Source organism: Helicoverpa armigera, chromosome 13 (assembly GCF_030705265.1).
Source record: "Helicoverpa armigera isolate CAAS_96S chromosome 13, ASM3070526v1, whole genome shotgun sequence".
NCBI lineage: Eukaryota > Metazoa > Arthropoda > Insecta > Lepidoptera > Noctuidae > Helicoverpa > Helicoverpa armigera.
In genome coordinates this window covers 3754963-3781007 of record NC_087132.1, presented here as the reverse complement: position 1 = coordinate 3781007, position 26045 = coordinate 3754963, and the positions used below count along the sequence as shown (strand labels likewise).

Here is a 26045-nt window from a genome sequence, read left to right as displayed (position 1 = left end):
TATCCTGGACAGCTCAAGTCGCTGAAGTCAGTCGGAAGGTATATTATACATTCCACTCGCTCAGGTGCCTCCAGAACTTCTTACCCTTGGAGACCAAAATCTCTTTAGCCCAAACCTTAATCCAGCCCATTATTGACTACGCTGATGCCTGTTATTTGGATGCCACCGAGGAGCTCTTAAACAAGCTTGAGCGTCTGCAAAATATCTGTATACGTTTTATCTTTAATCTTAAAAAATATGATCACGTCTCTAGCTTTCGCAGCACTCTCAAGTGGCTCCCAATTCGACTTCGCCGGAACACTCGCATTTTGTGTTTATTATTCAACATCCTCTATAACCCTAAATTTCCTTCGTACCTTCGAGAGCGGTTTTCCTTCATCCGTCCTAATGATGCGCCTTGCAGGTCACATCTTAGAACAATTCTTAAATTTCCTTCCCATTCCACCGACTTCTATTCCTATTCCTTTACCGTTCACGCTGTTCGGTTATGGAATTCCCTTCCCCATGAGATTAGAGATTGCCAAACTGTTGGACTTTTTAAGAGAAAGGTTAAAGAACATTATCTGTCCATTGCATCATAGTTATTTTATTTATTTATATATATATCTAGGTATATATTATTTTATTTTTGGGTATATATTATTTAGTAGGTATATATTCATTATTTACGTATTGTTTATGTAGGTATTATACAATATACAGTTGTTTTCTTCCATTTTAATTTCTGTTTCCTTTGCTTTTTTTACACACTGTCTACATCTCTTTTATTCTCTTTTTCCTTTCGCAGGTATGCTGGAAGAGATTTCTTAAGAAATAAGCATTACCTTTGTAAATTCTTTCCTGTAATCTTTCTCTATTATGTGTGTGTACAAAAATTTGTAAATAAATAAATAAATAAATAAATAAATAAGGAAGTAACTACTTAAAGTTATTTAAAAAGCGGACCAGCAGTGCTACGCCAGAAGTTACGTTTTAGCGCGTTTTATTTTTGTTCAAACTTTCACACCGATTTAGCTCTAAAATAAGCACAGAGCATTAGCAAAAAAAACTACCTTTTTGAATGCGATATATGTGATCCCTTTGTCCGACACACTGTTGGTTTAAATAGATTTTCAATATTTTTTTGTTTTATTCCTGCTTCTGATCCTGGTATAAAGTTGGGCACACACTTCTTTTTTCTAAATTGTAACACTTTTTGTAGCGAAAGTCATCGGATAGCCATGAAAGCTATATTACCGTGCACAGGAATCAAACCGCATAGCCAATGAAGGCAGGAACTGGGTTACGTTTAAACAGACAAAAAATAAACAACGTTTTTGGCCTTTTAGAAATAGTGCGAGTGCCGAAGGGTTGATGAGTTTCAAAATAGAAATAAGTATGAAAGGGTTCATCATAGATTTGAAATAGACGGTAATCCCTAGGTATATTGGGATAAGTGATTTAATTCGATGAAAAAACGTAATCAGTGAAAAGAAATAAGAGAACGTATCGTCAATGAGTATTATCCATGTATGAATAGACGAATATTCGATGGTGGTATCCGCTAGGTCACAGACCCTTACGGCATATCATTTAATAGGGTACTTAATAGTTTCAAGATAAGAAAAATATTGGCTACTTTTGATTTCATGGATATACACAAAATTCGTCTTTAAAAACAAACGATCACATTCATTTCAAATCAACACATGTACCTAAGTAAAAAAAAATCCTATTCATTATAGGTGGTCTTATACCGAAGAAAGTCCTGCACTAACTAACCAGACTTCTAATTCCAGGGTGCACACGATGATGGCGGCGGGTGTCGCCGGCTGCGCTCGCGACTGTTCGCTGCAGTGACGTAGACGGCCGCACCATGACATCGGCGCGCGCGCACCTTAGCTTGCTGCTCTATGTGGCCATGCTGCTGGCTAGAGGTCAGTTTGTTTAAGATGATTGGTTTATAAGGTTCACTTTAGTTTTATTTTTGCTACAGTGAGCGATACATGCAAAATCATTTATTTATTTCATCAATATTTTTCAAGGAATACAACAAAGGTTTAACGCTGTAGTTTTGCAGAATTGTGTAGGACTCCTGCATCCTACCTAATATCTCACGTGTCAAACATTATAGGTTCGATTCGATGGTACGAATCTAACTTGGTATTTAAAATTAAAAACTTAGTCATATGCACTTTTACATTTTTTAACCATATTATTGACATCCTGTAGCATCAAATAATTCAATACCTAGATGTTTACAAACAGCTTCCCTATCGATCATAGCTGCGCTAAGCTTTATAACCCCCTTTGTCGCGTAGAGCAGATTAAACAGTCAGCTCCCGTTGTCACCCTTCTATAACAATAGTTGGGAGCAAGCTCGAAAGTTCGGCTGCTCCAAGTTTACAATACTAGGCATTACGGTTATCCAGTGATTGGTTTTGCAGGTCAAAACAATTGACAACCACTTTATGCACAGCTAAATATCTATTCGAAAATAATTCGGGAAATGTACGTGATGTTTTCCAATTAATATTATGATTTATTTTCACAATTTCCCACAAAAATAGCACCGCCATTAGAATTCGTGCCATAACTGACAAGTTTTCAATTGTTGGATGTCTAACCGGGAACTAATGGCTGATGACAGACAGCCTGACATTTGTAGCTCATTGAATATTCAAACAGCAAGTTCAATTTTAGTGGGAGGAGTAGTGTACCTACTTAATTAAATAGCCACCTACTTACTAGAGGGCACGTAGCTAGATAGTCACGCTACCGAGTAACAGTATGTAAATATACACAAATTAGTTTACCTAATAGCGCGCACTGATCGCTTTCTACGTTGATTCCGCTGCAGCTAATTTTCTAAGCAAGTTCCTTAAGGCTTTCGATTCATTCAACACACAAATGAAGGTAGCAGGTAAGTAGTTGTTTTGTATTAATTTAAAGGAACAAGGGCGTAAGCCGTTTTCTTTTCTTCCATATATTTTTTTTCTTGTTTAATATGTACAAACTATGATGTAATACCGTAATACGAGAACGTAAGTACACACAAGGATATGACTTAAAATCTTTTGTGAAATCGTTTTCGTGAAATACCAAAACAAGAAGAAAACAACATGGATTATAATGAAAATATTATTTTATTGAAGTAATACAAAGAGGAGAGTTTTCATAAGTTTCTTGGTAGGTATAAGTGAAGCCTTAATATGCTCGATATAGACAAACACACACACACATATGTACAAATTGTTGTAGACTATGAGTACACTGCTGAGATTACATGCTCAGTGTGACGGGTACATATAGAATGGAAAATGGAATATTACTGTACACATGTAATTATTCAGGGAGGTACGTCGGTAACTAATTGCCGACTTAAAAGTGTTTGCAGATTAAATGAAACAGTGTGTTTAGTTGTGCTACGTGGGAAGCGGTAGTGTAGTTTGTTACATACAAGTAATTAGCGTTTGTTCCCTTACGTTGATCGCTTATAATATAATTATCGCGATAGCAGGGAGGACACAGAAGTGCACTTTGCGCCGCCACTCTGCAATAAGAAGTCAAGCCGCTATGTATATTTTTTCTCATTTTTCCTTTCCCACAGACAAAATATCTACTGACTTTGCTTTTATTGAAATTACCCTCTTCGTCGCGGGAAGAACGAATTAAAATCGCATTAGGAAATCCCGTTTCCGCCTAACTTTTCCAGTCTGTGCACAGACTCCCGGTGTATCGGAATAAATGGCCCAAACTTCGTTTATTTATATAGTCTTGCTGAATATTTATGTTTTCGTTCCTAATTTTGCATTCCCGTCACTTCAAATAGAAGTTTACCGAGTTGAGAAAAACTCGGCTTTGTATTTCAAGAAAAATATTCTTTCAAAGTTTATTTGAATATTGTTTATGTCAGCATTAACTGTATTACAATTAAGGAAGAGCCGAACAATGTTTAATGGTTTCTGAGATACGAACAAAATTATGAAAATCTGAAGATTTGAGGTTTTGAAACTCAACAGTATCTAGTGTAGATACCTCGAGTTATGAAAATTTTACAAACATAATGCTGAAAAACTACCGTACAGCAAGCGGTTCTCAGTAAAATCCCAGCAGTGTATGATATGTCATGTCACAGAATGATAAATATTATACTGATTGGACAAAATACTGTTAAATGGCATTATGGAATTCTCAGTAACGGTTCTGAATTCTGCTTGAACTATTTGTAACTTTAATATTTATTTGTCATCCATATGATGATGAGTAAGTAAGTACCCCAGCTATAAGTACTTCTATCTGGGTCCGTATAACACAGGTGCAATTTTTTATGTAAAACTTTATAGTATACAATGTTTCTGCACCGCAGACCGAATTCCTCCATTCCATAAATGCAAAACCAAGCGAAACGTGAATTCGAACGTTCTAGTTCGTGTGAAATATTCCCGAAACTGGTATATAAAGTGATAAATACCGGCGACACCATCGCCTGACGTGTAACGACGTCGACAACTAGACGTCGCTCCGCTCGCTCCAAGTTGTAAAAAACTGTTACTGTGCTAGCAAACCTACTCGTAAGAATCCTTATAGTTCAGCTTTAGTGCGAGCTAATGTGTCCCGAGCAGGTTAATATGAAAAATGCGAACGAAGTCACGCCTGTTCGTTGTTGCGCACCCAAATAGGATAATCGTGTTGTTATTGCCCATGTCGGAATAGACACTAGCCACGCCAACCGCTCGTTTATTTACATGCTATAATCCATGCCATAATTCTGTTATGTGGAAATGTCTTACTGTGGCGGCGACGGCTCGTGATCGATGCTCGCGGCTATATTCAATGATTGCCTTTCATAACGAATGCCAAACACATTATTCACCTTCAGCTATATCTGTGCGCGATTGTACACTAACTCCTGCTATCGACATTTGTTATTATGTTATGAATTCTACGATAAGATTTTCCTTAGTGACGTTAATGTTACCGAAATTATGGACTGTGCCAAAGAATGAATTAAGGTGTAAAATTGGCTAAGGGAGGGTTTTGAAGGCTGTCGATGTGGTGATTTTCATCCTAATTTGAATAAATGATTAGATTACTGACTCCTTTTGATTAGTTTGTATTTATTAAGGATACTTCGTAGTTTTGGTGATATTAAAATTAAGTAACTGAACCGAATTCGGAGGCGTGTATTATTTCAATGTTAGCCAAGGACTTGTTAAACACAACATCCCAAGTTTGTGTAACGGCGGAGATCTGTAATATCAATGCTGTTACATCTCAGATTTTTCGTCGTGATATTTCGTAATGGCACTTTCCTTATTCTCGGCCATTAGCACAGATATATGATAATTGGTGCAATCATCGCGAGCGTGTAATTAATTAGGAATGGTGCCGTAGACAGAATATGAAAAAAGTTTTTGTTCCTCAGTATTCGAGATACGGACGCCAATTATTCTCTTGAAGAAAAATATTCGTATTCGTTCCGCTCCAGTAGTCTCAATATTTTAGCTGTCATAAAATAACAATGTTAAATAAGAAAATACCTGTCTGAAAGTATAATTTTAGGTCAACTTAACTATATTTTTGACACATTACAAGAAGAGAATTAGGGTCATTGGCTTTTTTATGGCGTTATTTGCATTTTATATTTTTCTTGTGAAGGGCGACATTTCATCAGGGATGCGCCAGATGGCGTGAAGGTCTAATATTTCACGGTGACTATGGCTCAGTTGTTGAGTCGCGAGGCCAAGTGCCCATAACATGCACACGCAATGCCAACGATATTCATAAGAGAAGCCGTGTGCGCTCGAAGCCTGCTGATTATTACAGTATGAAGAAGGAGGATAATCATAAAGGCACACTTTACCCTACATGTTTATCAAATGCTTACTATCATGATGTCACCAGGTAAAATAGGCTGCAAGGGATGAAATCATCAAAAGGGATGAAATTAAAACAACGTTTTTTTTTTAAGAACTAATGAGTAACCGAAACTCTAATTCCAGTATCAGTTTATTATTAAAATCATATACCTACCAGCACCATCTCCCAGGCGCTATTATAAAGTACAAGTTAATCAAACAGCTAGACCGGCAAGGATATAGTTAGTTAGCAAGTGAAGTAAGTCAGTTATAGCGCGTGTAACAAGCCACTACTAGGCAAATTTCCAGCCATGTCTAGATCTAACTAGATGTTCGAGATTGCTCAGCAAATGAATCAATATAAATGCATGACCCATGCCTGAATAGAATACCGCATTTACAAACTTTTTTGAAATCGCTACAATATTTTCAGATTGAAAATATCTTTCGAAGAATTCTTATTGAGAGGTCAAACGATAAGTGCCTTTGTTTTAAGCGATGGTAAAAGTTATTGCTGTAATCAAAACTTTAATTTCCCGATCATTAAGTATTGATGAGTTTTATGGACTTTAAATACAAATTATTTATTGATTCCATTGTTTCTGTGTATCGGAAATAACTTGTCGATGAGTCGCCGCGATTGCTGCTTTGTTTGATTTATTTCTAGGATTTTTGTTTATCTTTGATATTATGAATTAAAAATTGAATTTTAAAATTTATGTTTTCATTATGTAGTTCGAATGTCTTTGTTTTAAATAAAGACTTGAAAGCACTTCTAAACATTGACCAGTCTGTTTAACACTCAACAGTTTCGTACTTAAAACATTTCCTTTCTCCCAACAATTACACGTGGTAACGATCCGTTTTACAAATAAATAAAGCAGAATCACAAACGTACGAAAGCGCACTTAAATAAGCACAACAGATATGTTAGCGTTGCTCATACACTACGCAGATTACGGTGGCATGCTCGGTCCTAAGAACAAATAACTGAAGTCGTTACCATAAAAATGTACAACGATATTTTAGAGGGTCGTGTATTCCGCATCGGAGCTGTATCTCCATACTTTTCACATTACTTATGCATAGAGTACAGATTGAAACGAGTCGCGTAGTTGCGCCGTCATCGGTATTCAAAGCCAACCCCGGACGGCTTAACCGCAACCTGTCTTCAGCCCTGATTGTCTACAACAGTGGTTCTTAACCGGTGGTCCGCGGACCACTGATGGTCCCTGGACGCATTCCAAGTGGTCCGCGAAGCTTTGCTTCGCGACGTTGCTATACGTTATCTAACTTTATTTCTATCGACTTATAATTGCGAGCGGGGGTTTAGTCCCCCCATTCATGAAAATGTATGTTTGGGCTACATTTTACGTAATTTTGGTTTTGAGTCATAAAAAATAATTAAAATTTCGCGCTCGCTTCGCTCGCGTATTCAGAAACTGTATACCCTTCTTTTGGCATTTATCAACAAACAAAAAGTTATTCAGAAACTATATTATGGCCCTTATTTTTGCATTTGTCAACAAACAAAACATTAAGTACGTTTGGGATACATTTTACGTAATTTTTGTTTTAAGTCCGATAAAAATTTCGCGCTCGCTTCGCTCGCGTATACAGAAACTGTATGCACTTATTTTTGCATTTGTCAACAAACAAAAAGTTAAGTACGTTTGGGCTAAATTTTACGTAATATTTGGTTTAAGTCCGATAAAAATTTCGCGCTCGCTTCGCTCGCGCATTTGAAAACTACACAGGCAAGTTTTTCTTTGTTTGCATTTGCTTACCTACACAATTGCCGACATGCGTTTAGCTTTGAGTAGTACTGACCCAAAAAAATTTGTGCTAATTTAGGTAAACCGATGAGGTGGTCCCTGGCAAGACAAACTTTAGTTAAAGTGGTCCCTCATGCCAAAAAGGTTAAGAACCACTGGTCTACAAACAAAGAATAACAAAAATACATAGCTCATATCCTGAGCTAACCTAGTTCTAATGCAATCGCCGATTGATTTGATTGTTAGCTGCACACAAAACCTTTTTGAATAACGCCTCACAATTGGCTGTATGAAACCTTGGAAAGTGAAATTATTGGTTGACTTAGCAATTTGAATATCGAACGCGAATTTAATTACGGTTGATGTTCTAGAATTGAAAGCATTCAAATTGTTTGTGGATCTATTTTATGTAAACTAGAATTTGGTATTTTTTATCTATTGTTGGCAGGTAAATAATTTATTTTATAAATACAAATAAAATTGCAGATGCTTTATTAAAACACCATTTTACAGATTGTTTTAGGAAAAACATCGGCTTATATTATAACAGAAAATATAAAGTTTTCGGTATAAAAGCACATAAAATTCAAATTACACAGCTAAGTCACAAGGTTTTTCATGTACCTATAATTACTGACTAAGTCCATATCCTGGATTACTATAGCATATATATTGTCAAAGCCTAACATTTATAACATTGTTATTACCGGTATTACCAAAAGAATTTGATATGTCAGTCAAGTTTATCTGACGATGCGAGTTTCAGTGCACGGAGGACGTGTCACGTCACGTCGTTGTCACCAATCCTCTTTTCTTAGTCGCGAGAAACGATTTATTATTTCGTGATCCCCAAACCAAATTACTGTGACATTATCTAAATAATATTATGATTCCTTTCTAACAAGCGAATGAGTCCTGCATAGTTTATGAGCTCCAAAACTGTATTAAATGTCGCTGAAAGTCAGATGAATAATTTTATTTTAAAACGTTTTTTAAACGGTTTTATTTAGCTCACCCTGTTTGTTTTATTTATTATTTATTCTTTCTTGGGTCAAATTTAGTAATTCAAATTTAAGTATCTTCCTGTTGTCAGATTGATCTGAAATTTGGTACACACCTTGGATTCCGATGACAATACAATATAGTAATATCAATAACATTGTAAATCCAAGATGGCCGCCGGTACAAAATGGCGGATTACATATTTTTCCACAACCCCCTCAATATGGGTATCAAATGAAAGGGCTAGTCAAGTAGAATACTGTCAGCAACCCCGGCGGGGCCCAACAAGGCCAAGGCCTGCCTGGGCTGGGGGATTGTTCGAAAGAGTTACCGTGGTCTTGGTATATAAAAGGCCTACGACAAAACACAACGGTTTTTTAGTCAGTAAGACTTAAGTAAGGCACTCCCTCACCGCTGCTGACCCATATATAGAATGAGTAATATTCGGTATTTTCATTAAATACTAAAAACTAGAAAATAAAAAATCGGTAAAAAAACTTTTAAGTTAAACGGTTTTATCTTATGTGCACTGAAAACTAGAAAATAAAAAAAAACTGTTACTTACCTTAAACCTACGTAGGTGGTCCCGGTCATATTAGACTAAAATAAAAACGTGGGGCCCTCTGAAATCCTACCTATGGCAAAGCATATCTTTATACTTTGGTAGATCATGAGCTCGGCGTTCCCTGGTGAAGCCGCTACGGCTGATTATTGATTGTCAAAATCTCCAGTTACGATTATAGTAAGTCGATGCAATCCACACCTATTATACCTCTAGAAGAAAGTATTACAGCAATAGTTAGGTAATAGGCCCCACGTTTTCATTTTAGTCTAATATGACCGGGACCACCTACGTAGGTTTAAGGTAAGTAACAGTTTTTTTTTATTTTCTAGTTTTCAGTGCACATAAGATAAAACCGTTTAACTTAAAAGTTTTTTTACCGATTTTTTATTATTTATTTGGTTTTACATTATACCTTTGCTGTAAACCTGGGGTCGTGTAAGGTAAAAATAAATAAGCTAATATTTTTCTTTAATTTTTATACAAGGTTTATTCGAATAATATGATACAGGTAAAATGAATTTTAAAAGTGTGGCTGTGTGTAAACCACAAAACTTCCCCAATAAATTGACAATACACACCCACCCACACAGCCAACCTCCAAAAAACAATAGGATAGTTGGGTTATCCAATCAATTTTAAATTTCCAACACGATGTACAGTCGATAACTATAGCGAAAGTAATAACGCGAGTTATAAATAGAGCGCAGAGGGAATATTGGCCCATAGGTTGTACAGTCGCACTCACAAGTGCGTGTCCCTTGTTATCTCGCCCTTATTGGCGGGTAGTCGCAGCCTCAAATAATTTATGAAATATGACATAATAGCCTTTGTAATAAAGGTTAGAGCGGTGCCGCCATGCGGATAAAACACTTGACGTTTATATTGTTATCGATGGTTATCTTAAATACAATAAGCAAGAATTCGTTAAACACGAGTATCGGGTTCGTAGCGAACATGTAAGGAATTTTGTCTTTGCTATTATTGTTTCTTATAACCTGGGTCCAGGGTCAGATCCAGGTAAACAAGACGACCCTACTTATTATTGTGATCAGGTATTTGGAGACCTACATCTGCCTTCTATTTGCGTACAATAGAAAGTATTGAATTTTTACTATAGTAGTTGTTATGCTAAAAGCTTATTCAACGTATAACGTAAATGTTTGTTTGTATAGAGTACTTACAGCAATTAATATAGAGAGACGATAAATTAATGATTCAAAGAGGTCGGGGTCTGCCTATCTGTCTAATACAGAGCAAGATGCGTATTCAATAATAATATCACGTATCAAATCTGTAATCACTAATCTAAATACGGGAAATCTACAAACTAAATCGAGTCGTAGGCGATCGGTTTCTTGAAGCAATTCAATCGACTCAGACCGGAGTCTGACTTTATGTAGGCGAGTGTGCAAGCGTGGTGCTCCGAGATAATCATTCGCTCGTTACCTAGTCGGTAATGCGCCCCAAATTCCTAATGCTCGACAATAATTCGATATTTTTGCTCGAGTGCTCGACGATGCCGCTACGTTCCCGCGCACTCGAATATGTGAAACAATTTTCTCCTTATGAATAAAATTTTAAGGTGCGTATGTAAATTTCCATTACGGAGGGCTGTCTTCTGTAATGGTGTCATATGGGATGTTATTTTCTTTTCATATAGACTACGTAAAAGCGGCGTTTAATACAGTCACTGTAAGTCTTGTTGCCGGCTTCAACTTCTTAACATTGTCATTCTCTAATGTTTATGTACTCCTGGTAGGTACGTTAATAATGTCTAGCTTTAATGAAAGCGAGGATTTTTAAAGGTTGGTATTTATGATCATATTTGAGCTATTGCAAACCTTGAAATCCCGTGAATCTATAACCTAATAAGGCGGGCAAAGAATGTCTGAAGACTGAATTTATGTCTTAATGTCCGGTGAATGACAATAGGGTCGCCCTCTATAAAATAAGTCTCAACTTTTTTCGCAATCATAATAATTTGGTGGCTTATTATGTCAAATATTACATTGTAGGTACGCAATGAGGTAATATGTATTATTTACCGCAATATAAGTTGATAGCAATAAGATACATAGACGATTGACGAACGAGACCGCGGGCCGCCGCGGTCCTCTAGGGCGATAGCGGATTTCTTCAGAAGTACCAATGCAAAATGCAACTTTCTTAAGTTTATATGTACCCTCTAACCAATGTATCTTGGACACCAATGACCAAAGATGAATCTCGTGGAAACCTGGCCTATAAAATCTCACCAACCCACAATGAGCAAGCATGGTGATCAACGCTCCATCCTTCTCCGTATGAGAGGAGGCCTGTGCCCAGCAGTGGGACGATAAAGGCTGATGACTACGAGAATAACATAAGCTCCGCATCACCGCCAACCGCGTCGGAGCGCGGTGTCGTGTGTGAATCGCCTTAGTTTATGATATAGGCTTGTGGGTGGTTTTCCTGGAATCGTCACATATTAGACTGATTCATCCTTGGGGAAAGAAGTTTGCCTCATATAGCGTAGTTATGAAATATTACATTAGAACATATGTATTACGGATACCTTCGCTTATATGGAGTATGTACATTTAGTACGTGGTTGGCTTTCCAGTGCAAGTAAAAACATCTTAATTCCAGTCAGATTGTTTTAAATATTTTCCATTTATCCGTATGTGTATATTCAACTTCCAAAAACACCTAGTGGGTTTTTAAATCGTTTCACGATATACATTGATTATAAAAGAAGAAAAGTAAAAAAAAAACCTGTATTTAAACTTCCTATGAAATATTTGGTTTCGGGGTCCGGTTTTGCCGCGCGCCGCCGGAGCGCAAACTTGCAAAGTAAACTGTGTAGCGTATAAAACACACAACATTACTCCTCTTTTTTTAGACTCCGGTCAAAAACCTTCCAGGCCTCGCAATTACGTCGTCAAAATGTTCCTACAATATTATCTTAGGACTATATTAATTAAACTTTTAAATGGGTTAACCACCTAATAGAGATAAGTGCGTACAAGCCCTTAACGTTTATTAATACACTCCACTGTTCAATTACCATTATGTGAATAAAATATTCAGTGTTTTGTAATTAGCGTTATTACGGGCATGAGCCCAAATAGTCAATGTCAACGTTAATCCCTTTTTTGTGTGCGTAGGTTAATGGCAATTGATGTAAGTCATTTATTTTGTAAAACGTGGGTGAGCGACGGTAACCTATACATTCATAGTGGAATTTATTTTTTCAATGATTCGGGAAACTTGTTTAATGTTAATTCTTGGAACGATGAAAAGTAACAAATCTCCGCAAATAAATAAGGAAAAAATTCTAATAACACAAAGTGAGAACTTGTACAGCATTTTCGTTACAGAAGCTATAAATGTCTATCTGTTCTGAGCTATCATAAAGTTTGTGGAAACCACATCAAAGTTAGTTTAATTGTAGTGAAGAAAAACTCTGGGAGTACACGAATTCTTTATTTGTTTGTAGAAGCTACTATTTATATGTACCGCTTCTTCCTTTGTTAGGTGATGTGTGTTTAATAAAAAAGGGGTTTGAATATCTTTGGTGGAAAAAGGATCTTTAAAATATCGATTTAACAACCAGTTCGTTAATTAAAGTTTCATAATTTCCATCGTAAAAATAAACCAGAGATTTTACGAGAATAAATAGCTCGTTTCATTCATAACATTAATATTGATCGGAATTTTGTCGCACCTGTTTATTTTGTTCGATTGGCGACAAAAGTATCCTATTATCGTTATTCCCGGGCTCTCGTACTCCTCATTCATTCGGAAAACAGAGCCAGTCAGCACTAATTGATACTGTCACGGCATTAACTCAATGCCGACAAAACAAATATAAACGTTCCCGATTAAAAACAGTCAAAATATTTTCGCTTAACGATGATCATTTTGATCCAGATTCGATACACTAACGAGACTGTTATAGGTACGTATTAGTTGATCCATTAATAAATGTTTTCTTATTTACTTGCCTATTCTTTTTTTCTTGTCATTCCGTGTATAATTGAAACTGAATAAGTATAAATCATTGTGTTAAAAATATCGGCCTGTCAGTAAAATTATAGTGTGGTGATTAGTTTGATTATTGCCAGACTAGAAGGCTTTCTTTTTGTAATAATAAGAATTATTGGAAATATAACATGTAGTAGGTGGTCCTACTTCATTTGTAGATGTGTAATGGTGTTTCTTATAATGTTATTTATTCAAAGAATCTCTTTTAGTGTTTATTTACTTTTAGTTCTAATCAAATGATAGCAATGTTAGTCGGATTGCGGATTGTTTTAATTTAAGGGTTTAACCACTATTGGAATTGTGAATTCCAGATTGTGTCAGTTGCACGGTGTAAAATATTGATATTCAGCAACTGCATAGTTACGGTGGAAGCTGACCCCAACCCAGTTAGGTGAATACTGTAGGCGAATGACGGGTAACCACCTACGCGTTTTTCACGTTTTCCATTTTTCATATAGGGTAAATATGCCAAATGTCGGCCTCCCCCCAAACTTCGGCCGTCTGTACATTTTCAGCTTGCATTCATTCAAAAGGTAATTAAGTGTTAGTTTTGCTCCTCGAATTGCAACCTTGGTTTATACTCTATACGTACAAATCGTTACTATCCGATTCTGTCACTTACTCTTCTCATACTGAGCGTCAGTAGCGATTGCGCCGTTGAAACATCAAATTCGCACGTAAAGTAGCTTACTCGAAGTGAATACTCACATTTTGGGGATTGATATTAGAACGATAAAACATTTATTTATTTTTGTTTTAAGCTTGATTATCACTAATGGGTTATTTTTACTATATTTTAAGATAGTTTTTTCAGCGTTTTGCGTATATTTTTCAAGGAAAAATAGGAGGCCGCCATTAGGACAACAGTTTTGACTTAAAACCGGAGTCTCGGCCGTGGCCGACTTAAAGCAAATGCAGTCTATTTTATAAATTCCTATTGTACTAATGTCGTTGGCTTAACAAGAGAATTTGCAAAGTTTATAGGAAAATAGATCTATTTCACGTTTAATAGCCAAATAACGGCCGGGGTGATATTAGTTGAATCTCGAGAAATAAGGTACAAGAAATAGGGGCCGACATTAGAATCGTAAATAATCGTAATGTCGACCAGCCTCGAACTCAAGCGCCACTATACAGGCTGATGAAAAAATACTTTTATATTTTTTCATTTTCTCAAAATGAAATAATTTATTTATTATAATTCATTATATCGTAAAGGAGTTAAGTTTAAATGTAGGAGTTGACAGTTTTGTAGGCATGTTTATGGTAGCTTTATAGTTTGGGACTTGCTATCTATTAAACCGTTCTTATTAGCTTAAAAAATATAAATGGTTGGTCGTGAAAACGACTTTTTTTGTTTAGGGGAAACAAAAAATATTTTACTATAAATTAAACAAATACAATTACAAATGTATACTTAGTATTATATTATAATTCTGCTAAAATAAATCATGTTGATAATATTTGTCACTGCCTTAATTTAAAACAGCCTGTACCCGGCCGACATTTGGAAAAAACGCGACCGAAATTGGGCCGTGAATGGCCGACTTTAGGGTTTTTCTGTTCTCGACGCATCTAAGCCTTATAACTTTTTTCTTTTCGTAGAAATAACAATCTTATGCCTATAAACATGACATAGATTAATCAAACTATCCAAAACCGCATCAGAAACTATCTTTCGTTGGAAACTGACGGTGCTATAGCGAACCGCAATCAGAAAATCGCTAAGGGGGCCGACATTTGGCGTATTTACCCTACTTTCATTGTTTTAACACATTTTGGCATCGTGGCCAAATGAAAAACAATGGATAGAGTATTAGAATTGAAAAGGTATTGTTACATTTATTTAAGCTGCTGTGTTGCCATGATTCAAAGATACCAAACTCCTTGAAAAAAGATTCCATAAGAATTCTTTCCACATCCACTGTCTTCAATGTTGTAAACTTAGTTTTTGAGAAAAGTATTCTAGAACAATCCACGTATAGATATCGCACAATTGAAAAATACTACTGAAATATCGAGTACGTAATACTAAGATAAATATTTTGTTAGTACAAGTTGCCACTCAATATTCTGTATTCTATGTAGGAATGTTAAATTGCCTTGTCAGCACCAGTTTGTTTCTGTATATTCCTTTGGTAAAGTTGAAATGTTTTGAATAATGGACTCCGCAAAGATATTCGCCACGTTTTCTAACAAATTACCGTAAATTGGAATAGAAACTATTCTTTTACGTTTATTAAAATGTTTTAGGAAAGATTTATTTTGGATCCAATAAAGTAAATAATCGTGAAAGATTAAATAAATGATGGAACAATAGAGAAACATTTTGAGGAAACAAATTGTCTATGTCATTGTTACACATGTAACCATTCTTAACATGACGAACAAAACATTTTACCTGTAGGTAACTTTATCCTAATAGATATTATATTTCGCCAAAAAATACAGTTTTCATAGCCAATACATGGCTTCTCGTTGCAATATTTTTTGAGTTATTCCCAATTTGTCATTAGTACCGATTGGTCACCAACTATTTTTTCCATACACCAAATCCCAATTGGTCATTCGAGCAAAATAAATAATTAAATATTTAAATTTTGAGTACCGATTCGTCACCCGCATAAAATTTCACGTATCAGAGTAACGTCAGAAATAAAAGTGTTAGAAGAAATTTTAAATGAAAAACTTCGATGTAGGTAAAGGTATAGCTCTCATATAAATATAATAAAATTTACATTAAAACACAGGTGAAGACAACATGGGCATTTTATAAACCCGAAAATGTGACTCGATACTTTTTGTGCCGGTAACAAAAGTACCAGGGGCCCATAACTAGCAAAGAGATTGTATACATAGAAATGATGAATGATGGTGTAAATTGGTATGTTTATCTACAATTAGGAAAAAAACGTAAAATCCTGACACTCTTGACTGCTATACTCCTGTAAGTTATGCGGTCCTAGTACACGGTGGGCAGTTCCATGGACACTCGTTGATTGGTATATTACTCATCTGATTTATGCGATCCTGGTATTTTGGTTTTGACCGTGCGGTGTGTGACGCCGTCGAAATCGCGATTTTATTAATAGCGTCTTGCCATATTCGGAAAAAACATAACCAAAATAAATAAATAAAAAAAAAACATATTACAATATTGTAAAGCTTATCTTGTTGACAGTACTTTTTACAAAATAAAGTACGGATGACCAATTGGGACTAAGCAAAATAAAATATTTTATTGAATGACCAACTGGGACACGTTTTTTATGGATGCCAAATCACTAAAATGACGAATCGGGCATAACTCTATTTTTTTAGTAAAGCTTTGGACATAGTGATACCCGAATTCCTGTTTTAGATTCATTTCTATTTTATTCAGCCTAAACAGGTTTCAATGGTAGGATTATTCATAAAACCTCTTTTGTGCTCTTTGACAAACGTGCATCAGATTTTTTTGGATAGATTCTTTGAATGGCTTGTTTTGCAATACTTTGAATTTTTCAGAATTTAATTATAGAAGCTGTACAAATATTTATTATATTTATAATTCGTAGCCCGAAAACTATTTGTGCTAATCATAAAGTATTTTATCAAAGCTTCGTTCAAAGATAGGAAGTATGCAATTCTAAGGATCCACATTTTCCACTAGATATAAACTCGCAGTGGCCTTATATATAAATATACTTATAGAAAGCAAATAAATGTAAGACCGCGTGTGAGTAACGAACAATTTTCCAAGAAAACCTACATACAGCAGCCATCTATTTAACTAGCGTATCACAGCGAAATATACCTGCGCTTATTAATATTTCAAACTTCAATTTACGTTTTTAGAATACATTCACATTCGTTCCTAGAAGTATACTTATATTATATTGACATTCGTTAGTTTGTGTACTTAACAATGGAGGATTCGTTCGGCAGTGGGTCCTGTGACGGCGGTGTCAATATTTATAGTTCACTTGACTCTAGGTTCCATATTTTCTTCATTACTTATGCATAGAACACAGATTGGCTGGAGTGAAGCAGTGTCATCAATATTCAGCCAGCGAGTGCAAGTAGGCCGCCGTTACATCAACCTTTTGATATCTTTATAATTGCTTTGCCAACTTTGTGGGGGTATTGTGTGAATTGCAAATTGCGATTGCCCTTTGTAACCATATGAACGGTCTACGAGGAAACTTTATTTGTAGACTTTTCGTGCGGAAATCGGTCCGCGTTCGGATCATGCGTGTTTTTGTTTAAATATCGCCGGTTCATGTATTCAAATGATTCTGTGTATGTAAACCCTTTTGATAAATTATGTATGTACATTTCATATTATTTATTAACTACAACATATCTTTGGAACAATTTTTATTGATTACATTGGATAACAAGTTTTCGATAGAAGGTTTCCAGCTAAAAAAATAAATAGTTTTCTTTATCAAATGAGAAATCAGGGCACTTACTATCGCTCCCTCTTTATAAAGTCATTCAATATTCATAACTATGTATAACAAACCTTTTAGTGGAACTTTCCACATGTTCAACAATCACGTATACTTACGAGAAAAACATGCTGTGGGCGTACTTATGGAGGTACCAAGCTTTATCTGTAATACAATCGCATCTAATAAGAACTCTTGATGTGGGTTCGATGTCTATCGAGTGTCTGTTCTTATTAGCATAGTAATTTGCATCCGATGATACGGGTTCATTACACAAATACATGTCTTTGGAGCGAAGAGATTTTTAATAAAGTCTTTTTCTTCGGGTTATGTTAATATTTTTGCTTAGGTAGATAGAGGAAAATACAATTGAACAGTGACTTGAATTTTGTTAAATAATGTAAGATTTTACAGTATGGAGCTGGTTGCCATTGTGGGTACTGGAACGTGACGATCAACCACTACATCTATTGAAAAACCAAAACCTTACGAATCTACTCGTATAGTATTGTGAATAATAAGTTATATAAGGTAAACGTACCAATACTCGTCGGATTTCGGAAATCACTGACTTTGAAGCGCTACTGTGTGTTAAATATTCAATAGAAAATGAAAATTTTTGCATGACGTGATAGAGTGTTTATTCGTTATTCTAAGTAACTAATGTTTTTTTAATCATTTTGATGGGTTTATGTACTTATTAAGGCAAAAGTAAAAAAAGGGCGATTTGTACCAATAGTCGTCTGATTTGTACGGATACTCGTCAAATATTCCCAGTACTCGTCAACTTTTAATGCTAATGTGAACTCTCTGCTCTTGAACATAAGGTTCAAGTTATGTACATTTTTTTGTGCTTGAATTTGTTTAGCATACTTGTGCCTTTGAAACATTAGGTAGATAGAAAACCAAATCCCTATTTAGAATAGCAGGTCATAATCTGTTAGAAGAGCAGGTATTCAATAAAACAGATACATAGTTGCATTTTAATTTATATTTCTATCTATCAAACGCTTGGAATCACAAAATCAGTCTATTAAATATATGTTTTATTTCTTAATCATAATAACCATGCAGTCATGTGCATATGTAGCACGGGTAAAATTATTGCAAGTAATATGATGATACCGATTTTGAATTCAAGTTCAAAATCTGTTTTAAAGGTATCAAAAAACAATTGACTACAACTAAGCATCCAAAACCAATAATAATAATAGCTAAGCCCCGCAGGGCATCTGAGGCGGATGACGGGGAGTAGCGACCCCACGGAGTTATATATCCGAGTGCTCCAGGGAGAGTATACTGTCCCCCACCTCCGGCCTGCCGGAGTGAAGCATGACGGGGGATAGGTCTCCCGCCTCTTTGCTTGCCTTCAATTGCCGACCAGAGTGGAGTCGCTAGAGCAGGGTTAGCAGCCCTGCTCGGAGGGTAGGTGCCTCGTGGTAAGTGGCGAGTGGGCCGGTGATGCTGGACCCACAGGGAGCGCGTGATCTGCGTTTAATGTCCTGAATGTTTAATGCGCTCATGTCCCCATTGCCCTCTTGTTGCTATTCAGTGACTGATTCCCGGGGCCCCAGTAAGTGAGCTGGCGAGCCCCACATGCCATTTTAACATGTATTTTATACATTGTCATCGGTAGGTGCCATAGTTCCCCATCATCATCATCCTCCGAGCCTTTTTCCTCAACTATGTTGGGATAGGCTTCCAGTCTAACCGGATTCAGCTGAGTACCAGTGTTTTTCGTGGTGGCCTAGTGGGCAAAAAACCAACCTCTCAAGTATGAAGGCGCGGTTTCGATTCCAGGTCAGGCAAGTACCAATGCAACTTTTCTAAGTTTATATGCACTTTCTAAGTATATCTTAGACACCAATGACTGTGTTTCGGATGGCACATTAAACTGTAGGTCCCGGCTGTCATTGAACATCCTTGGCAGTCGTTACGGGTAGTCAGAGGTCAGTATGTCTGACACCAGTCTAACCAAGGGGTATTGAGTTGCCCGGGTAACTGGGTTGAGGAGGTCAGGCAGGCTTTTTGTAAAGCATTGGTACTCAGCTACATCCAGTTAGACTGGAAGCCGACCAAACATAGTTGGGAAAAAGGTTCGGAGGATGAGGATGAAGATGATTAAGATTACTCTTTACCCATCAATATCGAATACGACTAGCAAAGAAGTGACAGCGATGGAAGCTATGCCATCCTAGTTTTAAAACAGTTCTTAATATTATCACGTGTCCTTAATCGAATGGCGGAGGCCTACAGCGGCCAATATACACCTAAAAAAAAACACTTGTGGAAAGTGCATACTTATAGAAAACAGGGGATTTAACCATTAAGAAACATATATGAATTGAATCGAATAACATGACTGTGTACGTGCATCTAGAACCAGCAGAGTAAAATTTACCCCTAAGAAAAAGTTTAAAAGAAACGCAGTTTTATCAACAAATTTAGTCTAAACCTTAAATATGTTTGTTCTAGAGAGTTAACAATTTTGTAAAAGACCCGATATTTGCTATTTATTCGCATTTTGTACTGTAAAACACAAAATATAATCATTATGACGAGTTTAGGTGCAACTTTTAAGCATGTCCCAGTAGTCGTCATAATAATTCTAAAATTGACGGGTTTTGGGTCAAATGGGAGTTTTAAAGTACCAATAGATGTCACATTAAAAAAATATATCTTCTATGTTAAAAGTATTCCAAATTGCATATTACATCGATAGCAAATAAACTTAACTATCTAATTAAACAAAGAAACATACCACAGACCCCACTGGAGTCATGTAAATTAAAACACAAAACCACGTGCTGACTTTCACTTTTGATAGCTGAACTTCAGGAAAAAATGATTTTGTTAGGGCACACACGTTTCGAATAACATATCTTAGAAGCCATGGCTGTTAAAACCCCGTATTGTCATTTCGATTGTGCAATATATTATCAACAATATGTTGACATATAAACCGGCCCATTTTAAGTTCAGTAGAAAGAATAAATAAAAGTTTTTCGATTAATTGACGACTACTGGGGCATGACGACTTCACCCACGTTTACCTTAAGTACTTAGACTATTTGTTTAGGATATAACTTACTTACTGATGGACAGATTTTTATGGCTCATGTATATAAATCGCTTTTTTCCTTATTATAATGCCATGTTGTACCCGGATAATATACTTATAGGTTTAATCAAAATCCAAATCCTGAGAAGGAACAAAAAACCTCAGTTACAACAGTAAGTAAGGAATTAAAAAATTATGCTACCTCACTGAAAGGCACTTACATTTTTAATTTGATCGATAATGAACGGCTAATGACAAACAGTATGTCCGAACTGTATTACCGCACGTATTTGCGCTTCATTCCCTCATTACAATCCGATGACTGATGAATAGCTACATGATAATCCCACACAACTGTTTAATCTATACTTATATCATACAGAGGACATTTGTTTGTTTGTAACATGAAGCTTCAAAACTACCGAACCGATTCACGGTTTAAAAATATATATTTTACAGTTGAAAAGCTGCACTCTTATACTCGGAGACTTCAGGGTACAATCAAACAAATAAAAAAATATGATAAGTTTGTTTAGCAAGCCTGTTATCTTGTATGTGCTAACGATTATAGCGAAATATCTCGTACCCTTCCCCCAAATTATAGATAAATACAACAGATAGGCAAAACTACTTTCACACACTTCCAAGCTATAACGTGTTATGTCTTACTGATAAAGGATTACGTCATACCTCTTTTATAGTCTTCTTTTCAAATATTCTATTCGTTGAACAGAAGGTTTGTATCTGAAATTTCTACTCGAAACCCAGACTTGTTTTCGGAAAGTCCAGCACTCACGTGCCCATTTCTTGGTACCAAATTCCGCCCTGCTAAAACCTAGACATATTTTACTAACGACTGTCACATGGAAATACAGAAATTCAATAAAATCTTTCCGTCGTACCACAAAAACTTTTGAACGTCTGTTGAACACTTGCCTAAAAAAATCAGATTATGACGTTGAAATAAGGTCCATTTTACAGCCACACTTTTTTTTGACAAGTGTTGAACAGATGTTTAAGTTTTTGTAGAAAATCTATCTACCTTCTTGTTTTTCAACAGAATCTGGGACATGTAGTCTGGACCTTGTTTTACGGCGTACCTTTTCTGATTTTTTTTGCCCGTATCTGCGGAGTAATTAGACGCTCCCATATGCCACTTAAGGATTTATTATTAGTACAAACAAAACGAATGGTTTGTTTTTACATAAAATGGTAATAGCTGTACGTCTCGTCTGCCATACATATTAACGTAACAATGTAACTACAAAGATAACTTTTAATTAATTTAATTAAAACTTCCCATCGCCGTTGTAAGAGCAAAAATGATAACAAGAAAAATAATTTTCCATTTGTTGTGTTATGTTTTGGTCGATTCAAATCATTTCGTTTTCTTTGTAAAGTACTCGCTTCACTTAAATCAATATTTAGAAGTATTCACCGCTATTTTTACAAGTTTATTTACATTATATTTTTAGTAGGTATTTCAAATACATATTCAATGAGAATGAAAATAAAATTCTGTCTCTATTTTGTAACACACATTACTAGGATTTTACAATATTTTTAGTTCCAAATGGATTTATTGAGTTAATACTTATGGATAATGAAGTTTCGACTCTTGTATTTCAGGTAATATTTTACGTGTATTATCTACTATTATAATTGCAATCAGACAGATTTTACGTCCGTCAGTCACGATGAAATGTTCAGCTAATAATTATTTCAGTCAGATTCAATTTCGATATCACAAAATGAATATTTAACTCTGCTACGCTACCTACTTACTTAGTAACTATTTATTATGAACGGTGGTATAATCAAAACAATTGTTTTCAACGGTAATTGATTTGATTGTTAGGCGTTCACAGTGCAATCAGTATATATTATGTGCAGAATTATGAAGCGCGAACCGACAGTGTTTTGTTTTACTGCAGTATGATATGCGTTTTTTATGCCAATTGATTTAATAGTATGGGTAATATGGTTTAGGTATAATTGATATAAAATCGATTCGACACTATTGTTAGGTGTGCTTTAGGTAATTATGGCTATATATAACATATACGTGTTGGTAAGAAAAAAGTTTTAAATAAAAAAATAAATTTAAAAAATGAATTTAGGAGTGAAGACACTTTTCTACGAAGTTATGATTTTGTTTAAACATATGACATTGCTTTAGATTGCATTCATTAACATTAATTCAGAATTTTGCACTACTTATTTATTACAAGTTTAAAACTACATCTTAATAATGAAATAGGAACCTATATTTGATCTCCTTTAACGGAATCAATCCTATCATAATCAATTGTGGAGAGCTTTCATTCTACTCCTGAGGTCTTCCTTCTATTGTGACAAGCATAAATAATGAATGAAATAAGAGGAAACCACAAACGAACTACAACAGTGATTGTTATTGATAGCTAGGTACTGTTTGCACTAACTTTAGATTTATGACCTCCTAACACGTTAAGGACATTATTTCCCTGTTCTTTTAAAAAACGATTTCATTGGCGCAGTGGCTGAGAAATTGGCTACTGAGCAACGTGCTTTAAATTCGATTCTCGAGCGGGACAAATAAATTGTACCGAGTCTCGGAGTTAGTGCATTTGTTATGTTTGTATTTACAATATAGGATTAATTTAAAGTAAGCACCTATAACTACTTTTACGGGGTTACTTTCTTTACATTATCAAGTGAGATTCCGCTATTGTGCGGCACTGTTTCTTCTGGTCTACTCACTCTAGCAAACAGTAACAAATTGCGTGCGAACATATCTAAAATATCCACGAAATTGCAAACTTTGTGCGCACAAATACATACTAGCAGTGTTGCACCGACTCGTATTTAGTTTTTATTCGCGAACAAAATAAATGTGCACCAACAGTTTTAGTGCAATCTCGCCACGATGTCTTCCAGATGTTACGAATACAAGACAAACATTATAGAAATGCAGTGACTAATAATATGTATAGGGCGATCAGGCGTACTCTCTATTCACTTAAGCTCATGGTTGGTTGGCGACTGTACATGACCTGGAAGAGATTTATTCAACGTAGGAAATGGTTACCTACAGGACACGTTAAGAAAACGTCCACTCTCTGACTGAACTTAAACGGTACTAATCTATCACTTCCCGTTAAACTTAGCGAAAAACTCAAAAAAGTGTTGATTAGGCTGCATTTTAAACATTTCAAACTTTGACTTATTTTGCGAATGACGTAGTCTCATGGGTAACCTAAGTTATGTCCTATCGAAAATTCTCTAATTAAAAACCCAACGATCCTTCGGCTTCAATTGAAATTTTTTCAGAACTTGCCTGGGTGAGCATAGTCTGCATGTGAGACCGGGAAAAATAAAATGCTGGGAACTGTTGATGACTTCAAGTACTTGAAAATGTACTCATCAAGACCTAATTAGTGATTATTGCTTATGTTATTTGTTATCAAATTAAGTATTACGTATATTTTCAACCATAAAAACTTCTACTGGTAGAAAGATTGAAGATAAAATACATATAAGTGCGTACAATAGATTTGGTGCTTCGTAACATTCGTGCTGAGTTGTCAATCTTTTCAAATACGCCCACATAATATGTATCATGTACCAAGCTTATAGTACCAATACCTACTACTTTATAAGCCCCAGCTTTCGTACCTCGTGGACTCTCAAAGTATAATCTTGTTTGCAAACGCAAAGATACGCGGCGAACTGACATGGGCTATAATATGTTAATTTGGGCCACTACGCCGCGGCTGTGCCAACTCGACCCTACATTGAATATTTTGCTTTCACTGTATAATTTAACAAAATTAACTTGTAACCTAAGTAATTTGAATTGTATCATTCGATGTTATTACTTGTTCTTTATTTCATATTTTTCTTTAATTTTTGGAATTGTATGCTAAAGGTCAGTTTGTTATTTTAAACTTACAACGAAAAGTAAGAAAATATTTATCAGCAACTGAAGAAATATTTATCTTTACTTCATAATTATAAATGCGAAAGTATCTGTATCTGTTTATCCAGCTTTTACACTTAAACCACTGAACCAATTTAAATGAACGGTACACGGTGTATTGAAAAAGGACATCGACTACATTTTATCCGGGTGCTAGAAGTAGTTCCGTACTGAGGGAACCACAGTGATCAAAACTCTGTAATTGTGTGAAAAATGTAAAACATTACTTAGTACAATAAGACCCTAATAAGGGGTAATTTTCCCCCCATCCATCACACGTTTAGTGTAAACAAAAACTGAGCATTAACATACAGTAGATATAGATCGCGATATAGATATGATTAATTATTACATACTTATCTACGAATATTAACGCTATCTTTACGGTTTGATTCCTTGGAGGGTAGGACACGTGGCTAGAGCGTTGACCTTATCATTATGAACGAACCTAATATTACCGTTTAAATATATTATCTTTCATATGTCCTTAATATTCGAGTTTCAATTCATTCAAAGGATTTTTCCTGTCCAGTTCCCATTTTAACCTTTAAGCTTATTTAACAAGGAAAATTATGGCTCATTCGCATAATTGTTCAGGATACTGAATGGCTCATCTTTCTGTCATGTTTGGCTTATACAAGTAACTCCGATTATTACAAGGCGTAACATAGATAAATTGCTTCATGAAAATTACCTACTTCGTAGACTCGGATAAGCTCTTAGCTCTTAGCAACATGCATTCTTTACCTATTCTTGATAAATAACTGGAGACTTTTTCAAATCGGCCCAGTATATAAAACAAACAAAATCTTCAACTTTATATAGTATTAGTATAGTTATAATTATGTTATTTTATAATGAACGAATACAAAAAGCGCTGACGTCCAGATCACTGGTGATGATTGACGCCAGTCTTCGCTAGTAAGGTTCTGACACGTCACCCGCTGCCGCTTGTGGTCGTAACCGTCCGTTGTGTGGAAGAGCTTGTCAAATGCACAGTAAGTAATAGCAGCGCAGTAGTGCAAGTTAAATGTTCTTCTTTTGATTTTATGTAGGAAGGTGTTATAGCGAGATTCCCCAAACTTCGTGTATGAGTAAAAGCGAGTCCAGCTAGGATTAGCTCGCCCCGAAGGTTGCAATTTTGCTAACGGACATAAGTGTTGCTAGAGCGAGTAGACCAGAAGAAACATTTGTATGCACCCACCGGTGTAATCTCACTATAACGATTTGACTATAAAATGTATAGTTTGCGCAAAGTAACTCTGATGAATGATCAATGATTTCAGAAGTTAGCCATTTGACGTCTCGCGCATAATGTGCAGCAGTGTTTTGTTCATAGATTCATGTTTTCAAGTCAATAGTAGACTACTTCAGACAAGGAA

At 35.6% G+C, this 26045-nt stretch overlaps 1 protein-coding gene across 2 annotated transcripts in view; it reads left to right on the top strand.

Moving 5' to 3' along the window:
• Nucleotides 1-26045, top strand: part of LOC110384419 (uncharacterized) — a 93374-nt gene that overhangs the window by 27026 nt on the left and 40303 nt on the right. For both annotated transcript variants that reach the window (XM_021345699.3, XM_021345698.3), the window contains exon 2: nt 1779-1916. In XM_021345699.3, the coding sequence (XP_021201374.3) occupies nt 1856-1916 (61 nt within the window). In that variant the 5' untranslated portion in view covers nt 1779-1855. The remainder of the gene's footprint in view (nt 1-1778; nt 1917-26045) is intronic.